Consider the following 19021-nt stretch of genomic DNA (forward strand, 5'->3'; position numbering starts at 1 on the left):
CCATCAACATTGTTCACAGAGCTGGAACAAATAAATCCTAAAATTTGTATGGAGCCAGAAAAGACTCCAAATAGCCAAAAGAATGTTGAAAAAGAAAAGCCAAGCTGGTGGCATCACAGTGCCAAACTTCAAGCTTTATTACAAAGCTGTAGTCTTCAAGACAGTATGGTACTGGCACAAAAACAGACACATAGATCAGTGGAACAGAATAGAGACCCCAGAAATGGACCCTCAACTCTATGGTCAACTAATCTTTGACAAAGCAGAAAAGAATATCCAATGGAAAAAAGTTTCTTCAAAAAATGATGTTGGGAAAATTTGATATCCACATGCAGAAGAATGAAACTGGACCACTCTTCCACCATATACACAAAAAATAAACTCGAAATGGCTGAAAGACCTCAATGTGAGACAGTAATCCATCAAAATCCTAGAGCAGAACATAGGCAACAATCTCTTTGACCTCGGCCACAGCAACTTCCTGCTAAACACATCTCCAAGGCCAAAAGAAACAAAAGCAAAAATGAAATATTGGGACTTCATCAAGATCAAAAGCTTTTGCACAGCAAAGGAAACAGTCAACAAAACCAAAAGGCAACCTATGGAATGGGAGAAGATATTTGCAAATGCCTTATCAGGTAAAGGGCCAGTATCAAAATCTAAAAGGAACTTATCAAACTCAACACCTCAAAACCAAACAATCCAGTCAAGAAATGGGCAGAACACATGAACACATATTTCTCCAAAGAAGACATAGAAATGGCCAACAGACATATGAAAAAAATGTTCCATATCACTTGGCATCAGGGAAACACAAATCAAAACTACAATGAGATACCACCTCACACGGGTCAGAATGGCTAGAATGAATCTCAGGAAACAGCAGATGTTGGTGAGGATGCAGAGAAAAGGGAACCTTCTTACATTGTTGGTGGGAATGCAAACTGGTACAGCCACTCCAGAAAACAATATGGAGATTCCTCAAAAAGTTAAAAAGAGAGCTACCCTATGACCTAACAATTTCACTGCTAGGTATTTATCCAAAGGATACAAACATATTGATTCAATGGGGCACATGCACCCCAATGTTTATAGCAGCAATATCCACAATAGCCAAAATATGTAAAGAGCCCAGATGTCCATCGACAGATGAACTAATAAAGAAGATACACACACACACACACACACACACACACACACACACACACACACACATCACTCAGCCATCAAAAAGAATGAAATCTTGCCATTGCAACAACATGGTTGGAATCAGAGGGTATTAGGCTAAGTGAGATAAGCCAGTCAGAGAAAGACAAACACCATATGATTTCACTCATACAGAATTTAAGAAACAAACAGAAGAACATAGGGGAAAAGAAGGAGAAATAAAATAAGTTGAAAACAGAGAGGGAGGCAAACCATAAGAGATGCTGAACTCTAGGAAACAAACTGAGGGTTGCTGGAGGGGAGATGGGTAGGGGGATGGGGTAACCGGGTGATGGGCATTAAGGAGGGCACGTGATGGAATGAGCACTGGGTGTTATATGCAACTGATGAATTGCTAAATTCTACCCCTGAAGCTAATAATGAAATATATGTTAATTAAATTGAATTTAAATAAATAATTTTTAAAAATAAAAGATACTCATAAAGGAAAAAAAAAAGCCAGATCATTCTATTATATATACTAGCAAATTAACGACTTCAAACTTACTGCATAGTCCATCGTCACAGTGATAAAGGCAGCTGGCACAAGGTTCTCCTTTTAGGTAAGGGGTATGAATCCTGCTAAGCAGATTGCCACTGAAATTTGAAAAAAAAATGTCAAACATTTTTCATTTTTCAGTTTAGTTTATGTTCCCAGGGTAGCATCTATCACCATATATACCTGACTATTTGGTAAATGTTTTTCATTATGTCAAATAACTGGAAAACTAAAATTCCCAAAATGTACTCAGATATCAATGTAAAAAAAATAACATACATGTGCACTCAATTCCTTGACCATAATTTCACAGCCTGAACAATTGAAATGGGATTAATAGGGTCTAAAATATTCAGAATACATTTCAACATGACAACATTCTTTCTCCCCCAAAAGACTTGGTCAAATTGCTAAGGTAGTATACTCTAAGGTGCTGGTTAGTGATAAAACATGTCCCTTAGAGAGACTGTACAAGTTACCGGGAGACAAAGGGTTGCAGTATGGAAATGCTTAAAGTTACATATAATTTTATATCTCCCTCTCTCAAATAAATAAATAAGACCTTTAAAAAAAGATGGAAGTAATGATTTTTAAAGTAGTTTTTGGTGTATATTTTTGGGAGTAGGGGTGCTTAAAAGGTTTTTGAATGTCTAGAGGCTTTGTGTATGAGATTTTAATATTTACAAAATGGGAATGTTAAAAAAACAGTTTTATTAACACTAATCGCTAAGGTATACTGGTCTTACAGTAACTAGCCTCCATCTCATTGATGAATATTATTCAAGAGAGTCAAAGTCTCAATTGTACCAAGTGGGCCAAAAACACAAGGCCATGCCTCTGAATCTCATTCTCTGCACAGAATATAACTGACCATGTGTGAGCCCCTGGAAAAATGTGAAATAGACACAAACGTGTTCTGGAAGTTTTAGTGCCCCTGCTTTCCCTCATTTTTCACTCCAAAACTCTCATTTCAGATGCCTGGCTCCAGAACCTCCCCTCTCACAGCCAGCCAGTGAGTTTGGATGCATTCTCCTAGGACCTTTCAATTCTTTCAATTCAATTCTTTCAATTCAACTAACTAAACCCTAAGAAGTGCTTGCAGGAAAATGACATTGGAGGTCATACTTCTCACCCTGGAGATCCATACGCTCAGGTTATCTACAATCTCAAAATAAATCCTCTAGGAGCCTTGGTTCTAGGGGTCCCCCCGTCTCCAGGGGCAAGAAACTTCACACATTAAAAGAAAGCAAGGTTAACAGATAAGTTGAGATTAGATCTTCAGTATATCCACAGAATTTATTGTAGGTAAGTTCAAACATAATCCTTGATGAAAGAACATATTTCCTGCTACTGGCCAAGACCTTAAAGGATGGTTCATTATGGAGATTTTGTGAAAACTTCTGAAAAGCAAAGACTGAAGATGTTCTTTTCTGGATTCTGAAGTACATTAAAAAATCTCTTGAAAAATCTTTGAGACGCAAAAGAATGAAACATCTGTGATGGTAACAATGTAGGTAGTTTTTTAGATAAGCAGGGCAAGGAACCTGTTAGCAGGCAGAGCTGAAATGGCAATCTGCCATCCCCTACTTGCCAGTCCACTACCATCCCTTGCTTAACCGTCAAGCTGCCACCCTCCTAAAGTGTGAAGTTGATGAGAACTGATGATATCAAATCTAGAGAAATGCATACTGCCCAGGCTCATGGAATAGCTGTGAGCTGAAGGGAAAGGTGACTGAGAGAAAAGATGTCACGCTGTAACTGAGGAAAGAGAGTTTCAGATTTTATACTTGGATTTGAGAACTTGGTCTCTTCCCTGATAAGTTGAATGTATCTCAACTTAAAAGGCATTTCCAAAGATTTATTCCTTCTAGATGACCTAGATGATATTATGCTAAGTGAAATAAGTTAGACAGAAAAAGACAGATACCATATGATATCACTTATATAGGGATTCTAAAAAACAAAAAAAAATAAATAAAAAGCAGAAACAGACCATAAGTACAAGAACAAAGTGATGTTTGCCAGAGGGGTGGCAATGGGGGGGGGGCAAAATAGTTGAAGGGGAGTGGGAGGTACAGGTTTCCTGTTATGGAATAAATAAGTCATGGGGATAAAAAGTACAGCACAGGGACTATAGTCAATAGTATTGTAATAGTTATAATAGCATGGGATGCCTGGGTGGCTCAGGCAGTTAAGCATCTGCCTTTGGCTCAGGTCATGATCCCAGGGTCCTAGGATTGAGTCCCACATCAGGCTCCCTGCTCGGTGGTGAGCCTGCTTCTCCCTCTGCCTGCCGCTCCTCCTGCTTGTGCTTTCTGACAAATAAATAAATAAAAATCTTTATTTATTTTTTTTAAAGATTTTATTTATTTATTTGAGAGAGAGTGAGAGAGAGCATGAGAGGCAGGAGGGTCAGAGGGAGAAGCAGACTCCCTGCAGAACAGGGAGCCCGATGTGGGACTCGATCCCGGGACTCCAGGATCATGACCTGAGCCGAAGGCAGTCGCTTAAACAACTGAGCCACCCAGGCGCCCCAATAAAAATCTTTAAAAAAATAAAAAAGTAGTTATAATAGCATTCTATGGTGACTGCTGATAGCTACACATGTGGTGAACATAGCACAAGGTATAGACCTGTCACTATGTCATGCACATAAAACTAAGGTGACATTGTGTATGAACTATGCATCAATTTTAAAAAATGAAAAAAGGATATATTCCTTCCCTTTACTGAAATATGTTTTATATTCTAGTTTGTTTTCTATACAAGAATTTTAAAAAATATTAAATTGTATATAGGATTATTGCATGAAACTCTAAAGTATATACTTACGCAGGACAATATTGGCAAACATAGTAGTATTTTAGACTTTCTTGATTGGGGCAATAGGCAATTCCACATCCAACGTGGTAAGAAGAGTACCAAACAACCTACACTTCCAAAAAGGAATATATGAGAGTACATTAAAGAAGAGGGAAAATATTGAAAAAATAGTAATAGCAAATGTAAAACTGAAAAAATATTACTATTATGGTTTGTAGCCAAGTACCTTTTGAAAACATTTAGTTCAATTATTGAAGCAAATCACAAATTTTAAAATATTAAATCTTAAGTTACCTTCACTATTTTATCCATTTCTAAGTTTGAAAAACTACAGAATATGCTTCCTTACCAAGAGTTTTTCAAATGATGGGAAAAAAATGACAGCTCTAGATGAAGTACCACCCAATGCCAGGACTATTACATCTATTCAGGCTCTTACTCAAATTGAACATTGGACTTGGCCATAATTTAGAAATGCTTTCATATTAGAGCATTTGTAGTAGAAGTATTTTCATTTGTTTGTCTTACCTGGGTGTAATGTCCAACAACTGCATCAGAACTCTTAGGTCCTACACCATAGACAAAATTATGGTGTTCCTCATACCAGTTTTGAATTGCATCTGACCAGGAAGCAGGGTAACTTGACATAAAGAGATTCTCACCACATTTTGTACCTAAGTAGAAATGGATCATCCTTGAGGAAGCAATAAAACATGCAATGGCAAAAGAAATCAACTATATGGATTCACTCGTATGTAGAATATAAGAAATAGCACAGAGGACGTTAGGGGAAGGAAGGGAAAACTGAAAGGGGAAATCAGAGGGGGAGATGAACCATAAGAGACTATGGACTCTGGGAAACAATCTGAGGGTTTCAGAGGGGAGGGGGGTGAGGGGATGGGGTAGCCTGGTGATGGGTATTAAGGAGGGCACATGTTGCAATGAGCACTGGGTGTTATATGCAAATAATGAATCATGGAACACTACATCAAAAACTAATGATGTCTGTATGGTGACTAACATAACATAAAAAAAAAAAAGAAATCAACTATATGAACACAAGGATGCTGACCTTCAAACACAGTGCCTATACTTATAACTGTTAATACATAATAAAAGGGCTTCTGTCTTTCTCAGCTCTAAAGCTGAATAGAAGACAGATCTGTCAAGGGACAGCAAGGTTGCTTAGTGGGTTAAGAGGCTAACTTTTGATTTCAGCTAGGTCATGGTCTCAGGGTCCTGAGATCAAGCCCTGGTTCAGGCTCCTCACTCAGAAGGGAGTCGCTTGAGGATTCTCTCTTTCTCTTTCTCTCTCCCTCTACCCCTCCTCCTGCTCACACTCTATTTCTCTCTCTAAAATAAATAAATCTTTCTTTTAAAGATTTTATTTATTTATTTGTGAGAAAGAGAGCCCAAGCAGGGGGAACAGCAGACAGACGGAGAAGCAGGTTCCCCTCAGAGTCAGGAGCCAAATGCTGGATTCGATCCCAGGACCCTAGGATCATGACCTGAGCCAAAGGCAGACCCTTAACCAAATGAGCTACCCAGGCATCACAAAAATAAATAAATCTTAAAAAAAAAAAAAAAACAGTCTAGGACATGGAGGTTGGCATCAACATGCAAAACTTTGAATAGGTTAAGAAGACCTTATTATTCAAAAATCCTCTGGAGTTTCAGAGATGCATTCTTTTTCAAGCTAAGTTCTTCACATTGTAATGACTCCTATGCTCAGCTTTGTACTATAAATTTGCAAAAGGCAGTGACCAACTTTTATTCTTTTTCTCCTCCTCTTGTCCACCCTCACCAGAGATTTTTCACATATCGGACCCTGTCTAAATGTTTATGATTATGATTTTGTGTGAACTTGGAAAAGGGTTCTACAGGAAGTCTATAAGAGCCCCAATTGACAGGCAACTGACATCAGGAGGGTTGGCAGATTTCACAGCTTTTGGATTCTCTCTTAATCACTAAATCAGAATGTCATAAGGCCAAATCTTCCTCCTTTAGAATCAGGCAAGAAGAGCCTTGCTGAAGGTGACATCAACAAGACGGTGGAGTAGGGAGCCCTGGACTCTCCTTCCCCTAACAAACACACTGATCCAGCAACAAATTCCAAAAAATTGCCCTGGTGGGAAATCCAAAACTAATTGAAAGGCTCCTAGACCCTGGTAGAATATGAACCCAGACTCACTGAAGTCTGTAGGGAAACTGGGACACCCTCTTGCTAGAATGCCTACCCTCAGCACAGTGCCTGCCATATGACCAGGAAAAGGTCCCCTGGCCCCCAACTTCTCCCAGGGGAAGGAAGGAGTTGGTTCTTGTGCCCAGCATCCCAACCTTCCCTATGGAAACTCCCCAGATGGCTGGCTTCTGTCTTGGTAGTCTTGAAACTCTGACAGTCAGGCACAGGCTAGCCATCTGTAGGATAATGGAGATGGTGGCTTGAGCTGATAGATACCATATCTCCTCCACTTGGCTCAGCACAGAGCAAGCAAATGAAAAATCTTAGTTCTCAGCTTCCTCCTTGGAAAGCAAAGAGTTGATCAGTGTGTCCAATGCTCCAATTTCTCCAGCGCTCCCTAAAGAACTCACTTCTGTTTTGCTTGTCTTGAAGCTCTGATGGACTTGGCATAGTTACAGTGTTACTTCGAGGGGGAGAACAGAGATAGTGGTTTGGATTGGTAGATGCCATGGCTCATCTCACCAGCTCAGCACACAGCAAGCAAGCAAATACCATAGCTGCTTGTTTCTCCCTGCAGTGGGAAAAAGTTGAACTGGGCATCCAGTGCCACAAATTTTCCAGATGCTGCCCAGAGGATTGACTTCTGACTTGCCTCTCTGACAATGTTAAAAGATCTAGCATAACCAAGATGTGGAGCTGATGAGGATAGAGATTTGGGTTCATAGTTGCCATAGCTTCCCTTCCTAGTTCAGCACAGAGTGAGCCGATAAAAAAACCCGAGCTTCCAGCCTCTTGGCTGGAAGAGAAAGAGTTGGATGGAATGCCCAAAGATCTAGCTCTTTCAGGAGGCTGCCTGAGGAACTGACTACAGATCTTTTCTGACCATGATTTGATTGGACATTCTCCAAAGATGCACAAATGGCCAACGGGTATGTGAAAAGGTGCTCAATGTTGCTAATCACAGGGAAATGCAAATCAAAACTACAGTGAGATATCACCTTATGCCTGTCAGGATGTCTATTATGGGGAAAATAAAAAGGACAACAAGTGATGATAAGGATGTGGAGAAATTGGAATCCTGGATACTTTTGTTGGTCATAAAAAATGGGGTAACTGCTGTGGAAAAAAGCATAGAGGTTCCTCAAAAAATTAAAGGTAGAACTACCAAATGATCCAGTAATATCACTTCTGAGGATTTATCCAAACGAATTGAAATCAGGATTTTGAAAAGATATTAGCATTCTTTATATTCATTGAAGCACTCTTCACAGTAGTCTATATAAGGAAACCTAAAATCCATGGACAGAAGAATGGATGAACAAAATGACACGCACATATATATACAATGAATGTCATTCATCCTTAAAAAAGAAGGAAATTCTGCAACAGTTGGGTGAGACACTATGGATGAATCTTGAAAACATGATATTAAGTGAAATAATCCAGTCACGGAAAGATAACTACTGCATGATTCCATTATATGAAGTATCTAAAAGAGCCAAATTCATAGAATCAAAGAATAGAACAGTGATAGATAGGGATGGGGGGAAGGAGAAATGGGGAATTACCAATCAATGGGCATAAAGTCTCAGGTAAGCAAGATGAATAAGTTCTAGATGAAAACATTCTGCTATACAACGTTGTACCTAGTCAGTAATATCATACAGTACAGTTAATTATTTGTTAAGGGTGTAAGTCTCACGGAGTGTTCTTACCACAATAAAATAAGTAAGTTGTTGCCCAGACACTTTTCTCTATCTTTTTGAGCTCTCATTATGAGTTACATTTGGGTAGCTTGAAGTATAATGTCTACCTGTTGCTTCAAGAGAGTATAAAATATTCTTGGGTATCTCTTTTAATATGGAAAAAAGAAACTAAGAATCTAAGAGTAGACTTGCATCTTTAAGACCATTTGTTTTAATCTTCTACTGAATGCAGTCATTCTCTTCATAATTTCATTAACAGAACAGCATCAACAATATGAGTAATAGTGTGATGAAATTAAAAGTAAAAATTCATTGCTTTCAAATTGAGCATGCCTATATGTATATTATGGTTGATAACATAAATAAATATTTGATGTAAAGGTTTATGCATAAAACATTTTTCCTTTCATAGTATTTATAATACTTGATAAGGATTCAAAAATTAAAAAATGAACCAACATACCCAAAATATTTATCATGATTTTAAAAATTTAAGTATTTTTAGAGCAAAAGTCCCAAAATTCAGGAAAAAATCACCATAATTTAGTATCTTATGAATACAAAAGAAGAGATATGAAAACTTCAAACAGCTACACAATATCACAAAAAAGAGCATAGGATTAGAAATAATTAAGCCTGGTTAACTTTCCAGTATATGACACACTTCAGATTGTGTCTTGGGGAAGTCATTCCTCCCCTGCCCTCATCTTCTCATCTTTAAATCTGGAAATAATGATACATGACCTGTTGCCTCATGAGCTGGTTGAAAGAAAAAATGAAGTATTGCTTCAGACGTCATTTGCATAATGTAAACAATCAACAAGCACAAAATGGTACCTCTAATTCTCTCTCCTTCTACAGATACTTTAATTTTAAAAAGAACACTATAGGAGCGCCTGGATGGCTCAGTCGGTTAAGCATCCAACTCTTGATTTCGGCTCAGGGCATGATCTCAGGATCGTGAAATCAAGCCCTGTGTAAGGTGTAAGGCTCCACACTGGACATGGAGCCTGCTTGGGATTCTCTCTCCCTCTGCCCCACTCCCCCCCCCCTCCCCCCCCCCCCGCCCCGGCCACTCACACACTCTCTCTCTCTAAAATATAAAAATAAAAAAAGTAATAAATAAATAGAGCAGTATAAGCAACAATTTATTCTCGAAGTCTTCTTATAACACCCCAGAATGTTCCATTCTATTTGATTTTTCCAATATTATTTTATTTGTTCATTTATTCAAAAAATACTCATTTACATACTGGTTTTTCGGTCCTCTGGCATGCTGTGTTCTAAAGTGCACTTGTTTGCCCACTTTTGGGCATTTGCTGCTGCTTCTTGGTTCCATTCCTAAATGTCACAAGAAAAAAATACACTTAAAGATTCAACTCCAACAAGCATATGGTTTATAATCTGATTGGTAGATTGAGTTGCACTACTTTAAACTTCTATATAGTATCTGATCATCAGTGCTATGAAAAGACCTTTTTGTTACGGGTATATGTGTTTCTGTGTGTGTTTATCTGCTCCAGTGCCAATATCCACATAAAGAGAAGTTCATAAATGATGTGTCTACTGATAGAACTATCTAATACCATATCTGACAGTTTATGATAGTACAGGAACCACACGTAGGATTTTTAGCAATGGGGCCACTCTAAATACTCAAGGTGTGAAGTCTTCGTATTATATTTTCTTAGTAATAAGCAGGCCTAGATTATTCCCAATTCCACTTGCAGCCCATTGCATTCAAATGGAAGATAGTCTAGTGTTTATGAACTATGCTATGGAAAGTGGGCTCGTATTTACCTACAGCACTCTTCGGGTCCTGAGTCTGAGCCTCACGTTGTCATAGAGATTACTTAAACAGAATAAAATACATGAAAGAAAGGGACCTCCTTTATTTTAGACTAGGGCAGATAGGGAACAAAAAGTGCAATGGCTTCACCCTTGGTGTGTGAAGATCTGGATTCTAATTTTGCCTTCCTGACTTAAGAGCCCTGCATCCTTGACAGATTATTTAACCATTAAAAATGAAAATTAATTTCTGCATGCCCATAACACAGCTCAAATAAAATAGTGGAATGGAAGCAAAACTTTGTAAGCACAAAGTTCTTAAGAGATGTCAGTTACCAGCTCCCTGCTCTTATCACTGCTGATTCACACCATTAGCTTTTTCACTGCCTCTTACCATCTTTAGCATGTTGCTGGCAGGTGGAGAGACTGATTTCCTTAGTTCATTGTGTTTATTTACAATCTCTTTTTGGACTTGCATTTGAGTGGCTAGCAAAGCAGTAAAGGATGGATCCTAAAGGGAGATAAAATTAGGATTATCTTCTTAACATTTGTTAAAATTGCATTTAAGAGTGAATAAACGAATTTGAGGGAACAAAGATCATTTTAAAGAGCATTCAGTTCAAATCAGTATTAGTGTTTAAGCATTGCCAATGCACCTGAGCCAAAGTTATGACAGATAGGAAAGAAGTAATTTGAAGCTTTGTGAAGGAGAATGAAATTCATGGCATGACAAATTAAAATCTCCTCTGAGGCCACAGATGCCAATTTCTAGTTTCAAGGGAATTCTTACTGTGCCTTTTCTAGCCATATGAGTGATAATATTTTATAACCATAAAGGTACACAATAGAAACATTAGGACATATTCATTCACCTTCAATCAGGCTACAGCAGGTGGGATGAGAGTAGACCTCAAGTTTCACCCTAGACTTTAGGGAAAGTTTGGCCTGATATGGTCTGTATTTATTTATTTATTTATTTATTTTTTAAAGATTTTATTTATTTATTTGAGAGAGAGAGAGAATGAGAGATAGAAAGCACGAGAGGGAAGAGGGTCAGAGGGAGAAGCAGACTCCCTGCCGAGCAGGAAGCCCGATGTGGGACTCGATCCCGGGACTCCAGGATCATGACCTGATCCGAAGGCAGTCGCTTAACCAACTGAGCCACCCAGGCGCCCTGATATGGTCTGTATTTAGAGAAATATTGTATTTAAAATGTATCTAGGGAAGGGATGTTCAGGTTCAAAGTGCTTTCAGTGCTCATAAAATTATTCTTTCTATTATGGTAGATGGTATGATCTATTTTATTATATGATCTGATTTCATGGCATCACTCAAAAGGTACTTTTGCAATATTAAAAAATTTCCAAGGCCATTTAGAGGGAACAAAATCATCCAGTTAATGGGCCATTGCTGACTCTGTTCCTTTTTCATAACAGAATAAAGTATTAAATCAGCTGCTGAAATTTTTGGTATATTTTATCATTGTGTGTGTGGCAGTGGGGAGATGTCTACCCTGGAGGTAGAGTACGGTGTGTGAATTGTTCTCATAAGGTCTAAGATATTTGATGACTTAAAATTACACATGAATGTTAGGTTGTATGAACATGACCAGAGTTTAAAGTCTAAGTCTAAACAGACAGGACCCTTTGTTGATTTTTCCTGACACATTGGGATAAGTTATTCTCTCCTGCCCCAATACTGAGGTTGCTCAAAGCCATCCAAATAGTGCCAACTTAGATTTAACCACATTTATTGCCATTATTAATTTATGCATCCATTCTCTTACTTGCTTTATGTTCCTAAGGACAGGGACTAATAATGAATTTCTTTTCTTTTTTTTAGTGAATTTCACTGTACTCACAGATCTGGTACATTCCCAGCTACTAACACCTAAGCTAGAAAGAATGCACATGTGAACTATTAGCAGTGGTCCACCTCTGCTGTACACTAAGACATAAAATAACATCCTTGGGTATTTCCTATTGACCCTCAAAAACCTGCTTAATAGAATTTCATTTCAAAACACATCAAAATTTGGTCCCTGAGAAAGAAGTAATTATTTCCTCCTTCTTATCCTATGTTTTGTAGACACAAATCCTACTGAAAACATGTCTTTGCTGTTTTTTAATGAGTTTCAAGAAAGCTTTTATTAGGTGGCAGGGAATATGAAGAGTGTTGGAGCATACAATGGATCTAATAAGGTATCTATCTATCCTTCAAGAATTTATTTCAATTCTTTCTCCCTCTTCCTCTGCCCCTCCCTATTTGTGCGCTGTCGCTCTCTCTCTAAAATGGTTAAATCAAATCTTAAAAAAGAAATTTATTTTGATAAATTATATGACATGAATAATAATTACAATACCACATGATAACTGAAGTGATAGGTGGATTCTGCTAGATGTATAAAAAACAAGGGGTCAATTCTTATTCAGGTTAGGAAAGCTTTGCAAAAGATGGTCTGGATTGAGGTTATAAAGGATGAATAGTGTTTTCTATTGAGAAGGTGCAGAAAAAACCATACCAGGAAGAAGGTATGTAGAAAATCCGATTAGCAAACATTTACCAGTGCAAAAGAGCAAAATATATCTCTCTTTTAAATAATTTTATAATGAAGACCAGGAGATGGACCAGAGAGATAACTGGGGATTGGAAAGGACCATGAAAAAAAACTTTAGGGGCTCCTGCGTGGCTCAGTTGTTTGTCTGCCTTTGTCTCAGGTAATGATCCTGGGGTCCTAGGATTGATCTCCCTTGCAACTGGGCTCCCTGATCAGCGGGGAGTCTGCTTCTCGCTCTGCTCACCTCCCCCTGCTGGTGCGCGCTCTCTATCTTTTTCTCTCTCTTGCTCTTTCTCTCAAATAAATAAATAAATTTTTAAAAAAATCTTAGGAAAGAGATTGGGAAAGCAACAAACTTTTAGAATAAGATTGAGGTGATGAATAAATTGTCTTCAGATTGAAAATTAATTATGGTAACATAATGACTATATTTCTGAATGCCACATGAGTTTTGACCTATTGCCTGAACTCGGATCTGTGGAGTCGTAGCTATTCTTGTATGCTCAGAGTTAAAGGAGAATGTGGAAATAGACAGCAATGACCAAACTTCACATTCAGAGTTTTTCTGATCAGAAGATAGACACCTTATATAGATACCTACCCACCAAACATTTAAGAGAATCGTTGATCCTGTTCTTAGGATTATTAAAGTGAAGCAGCAGATTAGAAATAATTAGAGCATCTTATTCTTTGTATATTAATTGTAAGACCATGAAAAATCCAAATACTTAATCTCTTTACTAAAGTTTCTTTTTTAATTTAAAAAATAGGTATTATTATTCTTACACATGGACTATGAAAATAAATGTGGTGATGTATGTGAAGAAGTTTTGCTAATTTGAGATTATATAAATATATTGCTAATTTTCTGTGAGGATCACATTGTAATGAATTAAATATAAGGAAATCAGTAAAGATCTTTGGACAGGGTGAGTTTCATTAGCTTTTAAACCTGTAGGCTATTGCTGTCAGTAGAAATATAATGATAGCATCAAAGGTAATTTTAATTTCTGGGTGGCCACTTTGAAAAAGAAAAAATAAACAAAATAAATTGATATTTATAATATACTTATTTATCTAATAGTTTCAAAATACTATGTTTTCATCATGTAGTCAATATTAAAATTATTAATGAAATATTTTACCTTCCTTTTTTACTAAGTCTTGAATTCTGCTTTGTAATTATGCAGATCTCAATTCTGACTATCTATATTTCCAGTGTTCAATACCCTCATGTGGCTAGAGGCTATAATACTGGTCACCACAGCCTTAGACTTAATTGTGTTAACTACTTGAGCAACCAATGAGGACTTTGTGATGTACCAGACTCTCTACTCCTTTTCACTTTTGAAAATTGATCTAATAGATTTCTGTTTATAGGTTCCTTCAGTTGTTCTGAAAATATTTTCTCCCTCCACCATACCTGTCCATTTGCAGGAAAGAATGGAAGCAACACAAAAGCCAGGAACAGCAACTCCAGGAATAAGGCCATTTCTGGGAAAACAAAACACAGGGAAAAAAGACCTGCATTGGATTGTTTAGTGTATGAACTTCTGAGGAATACAGGAGGAAAAATAAAACAAAACAATGTAGTAATCTCAGTTGTTCCAAATTCATTAGTAATATAACAAGAGAAGATTTGTTACATGATGCCACTGGAATGATAATGGATTCACCCAGAAGCAACCCTCCAATGGGGACCTAAAGAACAAAAGGAAGTACTTGATTGAAGATTTTGAAGTACACCTATAAATGCTAAGTATATACTACCCAATTTCACTCTAGTTCCACATTCTTGTCTATGTAGTTGCTCTCTGGTTCTAGGAATGGGTTCTTCACATTGCCCATTCATACCTCCCAACTGTTAGTAATACTGGGGTGTGCCTGTATTAGTTTTTGCTGGTTTCCTTAAACCCTTCTTAATCCTTTATAAATATACCCTCATTAAGATCTTTTCAAATTACTAATGATCATTTGCCATTTCTTACCTGCCACGAGTCTGGCTCATATACTTGACATTCCTAGAACCATAGGTTAAGTCCACTAAGAAGTAAAATGCTTTTCTTTAATACTTTCAACCACTCTTTCAGCTACTCCCATGCAGCCAGTGTCCTCATTCATTCCCATTCAAACCTTTCCCTTTATTACAATGCATTAAATTCCTCTGCCCCCCCCCCAAAGGCAATATTCTCCTTCTGGATCTAAAAACAGAAGGTAGATTTCTGACTTTGAAAATTAGACTACCCACCCAATCTGTATCAATACCCTTAATAGGTTCACATCCTTGCCTTACTAATTTAACTTCTTGGAATCCTGAGGAAATAATAATATATACTGGAAAATTTTAGGCATACATTTTCATTACATTAATATTTATAAGGATAAAAATATTATAATTTATTAATGCTTAATTGTAGGGAGATAAAATGTTCAAATAAATTAGAATATATCCTCTTGTTAGAGTGTATTAGACAGCAATGATGTCTCCAATGGTGTTCTAACAAAAACAATGCTTATGCTTCAAAGTTAAAAACACAGTATATGGGAAATCCTTAGCTTCCTTTGTGGATGAATGTTTGTACCCTCCCAAAATTCATATGTTAAAGCCCTAGTCCCCAGTGTGGCTGCATTTGTATTTTGGTTTCTAAGGAAGTAATTAAGATTAAATGAGGTCATAAGAATGAACCCTGATCCAACAGGATTAGTGTAAATATCAGGAGAGACACCAGAGAATCCTCTCTCTCTCTCTCTCATCTCCATATATACAAGAAGATACCATGTGAGAACACAGTGAGAAGGTAGCTCTCCGCAAGCCAAGAAAAGAAATCTCACCAGAAACTGACCATACTGTCACCTTGGTTTCAGACTTTGAACCTTCAGAACTGTGAGAAAATAAATTTCTGTTGTTCACACCACCCAGTCTGTAGTATTTTGTTATGGAAGCCCAAGCAGCATCACACACATTTCCAAATTTGGTATTTGAGGGTTAGGTTGTTTTTGAATGAATCTGGAGGTCCATAAAATGTGCTAATTTGAAATCTTCTGGAGCTACAGCTCTGCATTCAGGGTGCACATGAGTGAGCAAGACACTGAGAGATAGGAGTGCGTGGGTGGCTCAGTTAGTTAAGTGCCTGCTTTCCACTGGGGTCATGATCTGGGGTCCTGGGATTGAGTCCCTGCCATCAGGCTCTCTGCTCAGCAGGCAGTCTGCTACTCCTTCTCACTTTTCCTCTGTTCACTCTCTCTCTCTCTCAAAAAATAAAAAATAAAAATAAAAAGACACTGAGAGATTGGGTTACCTCTGATTTGCTTTTCTCATGGATATATGACAAAAACTATGATATAGGTATTTTAGACCAGTTTTAAGATAAGGTAACAGAAGAAATTTTATTGCATAGTGATACTGACAACCTTGACGTGTAGGGAGATCTGAGAATGCTTACATTATTATTTTCCTGGAGAACAGCAACAGAGGCAGGACCTAATCCCCCCTTCCCTTCTCTTACAAAACTAACAATCAGACAAAAAGCCAGGCAAAGAACAAATGAGATGAAACAGAAATACAAGAGCATGAGAGCATGAGTTTATCTTCATGTGGTGAGACATCCTTTTCTGCAATTTCTATAATGAATCTGTAGTACCGTAATTACAGTAATCAGAAAAAGAAAAGCCCTTTATTGCAAAAAGATTATCAACTCTTGGGAAAGTGCTCTGATTTTGTCAAACCTATTAGTTGCTTTTTTGCAACCTGGTGTAGCCAACAGTTTAGGCATTATGGTGATCATGTAAGAGAAGAACAGAGGCACAGAGGTATTAAGTGACCTCCTGACGGTATCATTGCTAGGTAGTGCATGGCTAGGACAGAACCCAAGATTTCTCTTAACCTCAATATCCATTTCCCACTAAACTGTATTATACTTTTTGGGGCATGGGGTTCCAGGTAAGAATGAAAGCATTTAATGAATTTTCTGTCTTGATAAAAAAAAGTCATGCATTGCTATAAATATTTGTGTGACTGTTAAATTGCTGGTAGGTTACTAAACACATTTGAGAAAATTAGAAAAAAAATTAATACAATATTAACAAGTCAATCCTTTTCTGTTGTTCCTCAAATATAAAATAAAGCTCATAAAACTTAGAGAGCTCAAACAATGTTTTCTTAGGATATCCATCTTCTGTTTAAAATATTGATATGATAACCTTTATATATGTAACTTTGTTGAAATAATGGAGAATTTTACTGGCATCCTAATGAGTTATTTTTCACAAAATTGACAACATATTCCTATAAGGGCTCTATAAGGGATACAAATTATACAAGTGTTTCTACAATGTTTTGGAAATTTAAATCATTTCCCTAAAAAGAGTTATTTTGCTACATGCATGTCACCACGTCTCTTCTTTTATATGGTTTTTCTGCTCTGCCACTCATAATTTTCCCTTTTCCAAGAGATCAGCGATTTCTCATAAGTGTGACTAGAGAAAAGTCAAAGGGATTTGAAAGATTTACAAATCTAAATGTTGATGGTTTACTGCTAATTATAAACAGAAGAGGAAATTGTGTCTTTCTGAAGCATAAATTTATATATATAATTCTTCTTTACTTTAATTTTAGGACCACCCTAAGTTTGAAACACTCACTTGGAAAAAAATAAGTTGTTTTCTCTAATGACATCATGTCACTGCTTATTAATTAATGAAAACCATATACTTACAAAAATTATACAAGCATATCTTGCCTGATAAGTCTATTTTATGGAAACAAGGATTTTTATAATCAAGTAAATTTTATATCAGGACTGTAAGAATAATTCAAAATTTTAAAAAAGAATAATTCAAAATTAGAAAATCTATTGGTCATATTCAACACATTAATGGATAAAGAAAAATCATGTGGCAAAATATGTTGTGAAATTCAACCCCTAGTATAGTTAAAAATAAGAAAAAGGAGAGTAGAGATTATTAATTTGATAATGACAATATAACCAAATATCTCTAGCAAATATAGTTATTGGAGAAATTCTAGGTGCAGTCATTTAATATTGAGAACAAAAAAAGAATGACCAATGTCACTGGTACTGTTCAACATCATATTGGAGAGGTCCCGATCTCTCCAATATGAAGAAAAGAAAAAAAATACATATTTGTAAGTCTCATAAAGGAAGAGATAATATTAGTGTTATTTTAAAATGATATGGCCATTTACCTAGAGAATACACCATAATCAAAAATTTGCAAGATGTGGGGCACCTGGATGGCTCAGTGATTAAGAGTCTGCCTTCGGCTCAGGTCATGATCCCGGGATCCCGGGATCGAGCCCCGCATCAGGCTCCCTGCTCAGCAGGAGGCCTGCTTCTCCCTCTCCCACTCCCCCTGCTTATGTTCCCTCTCTCGCTGTGTCTCTCTCTGTGAAATAAATAAATAAATAAATCTTAAAAAAAAGTTTGCAAGATGTAGTATCAGTCTATAAAAAATACCATTGCCATATACTAGCAACACTCAACTAGAAAATAAGATTAAAAAGAAAATATAAAGCTCACAATAGGACAAAAAAATATAGTTTCTTTATGAAATAACCAAGAATAAAAAATGTTTTTTGGAGACAATTTTAAGACCCTAGTAAAGGGCATAAAAGAAGATATACATAAATTGAGAGATTTGCATGCTTTTAAATGGTATGTGTTAATACAATAAAGGTATCAATCCTAATTAAATTAATATGAAAATTCTTTATAACTCCAATAAAAATTCTGATTGGCCCATGAATAACTGAATATACCTTTTATAAGAAGGATTAATTTGGGTATCTTTTCGTATTAGTTATTAAAATAGACTTCAACTTGTGTTGGCAAAATTTGGGTAATATATTAGGAATGGATAAATGGGCGAATGAAGGTAAATAGAAAATTTAATAAGAGACAGACCAAACAAGGTAGCATAAAAAAACATTAGAGGAAGAACAGATTGTCTAGTATATGGTTTTGGGAAAATTACCTTGCTATGTGGGGAAAATTAAAACCAGATCCTTCTTAAGCATTACCTCTAAAGGTGAATGTAGAGGGATTAAATTTATAAATAGATAAAATGCTTTACATTGCAAGTTTTCAGGGCCATATCCCTTTGCCTTTAAGTGAGCCATATAATAATGCCATCATATGGTTATTCTGGGTTTTGTGTGAAGCACCATGTCACTCTTTACAGGCTCGTTAAAACTCCTAACAATCTAGAGAGTACATAATATTACTCAACACCCCACATTA

The 19021-nt window shown here is 36.8% G+C and overlaps 1 protein-coding gene across 1 annotated transcript in view; it reads right to left on the reverse strand.

The window, feature by feature from the left end:
• LOC112838016 (cysteine-rich secretory protein 2-like) overlaps positions 1-19021 on the reverse strand; it is a 64375-nt gene that overhangs the window by 2842 nt on the left and 42512 nt on the right. Inside the window, exons 3-8 of the mRNA XM_025890746.2 lie at positions 14185-14255; positions 10599-10715; positions 9670-9757; positions 5057-5202; positions 4538-4635; positions 1715-1803 (exon numbers count right to left, since the gene is read on the reverse strand). Coding sequence (XP_025746531.2) covers positions 1715-1803; positions 4538-4635; positions 5057-5202; positions 9670-9757; positions 10599-10715; positions 14185-14255 — 609 coding nt within the window. The remainder of the gene's footprint in view (positions 1-1714; positions 1804-4537; positions 4636-5056; positions 5203-9669; positions 9758-10598; positions 10716-14184; positions 14256-19021) is intronic.

The sequence above is a fragment of the Callorhinus ursinus genome, unplaced genomic scaffold, assembly GCF_003265705.2.
Source record: "Callorhinus ursinus isolate GAN/ISIS: 27379988/994484 unplaced genomic scaffold, GSC_fseal_2.0 scaffold22, whole genome shotgun sequence".
Taxonomy (NCBI): Eukaryota; Metazoa; Chordata; class Mammalia; order Carnivora; family Otariidae; genus Callorhinus; species Callorhinus ursinus.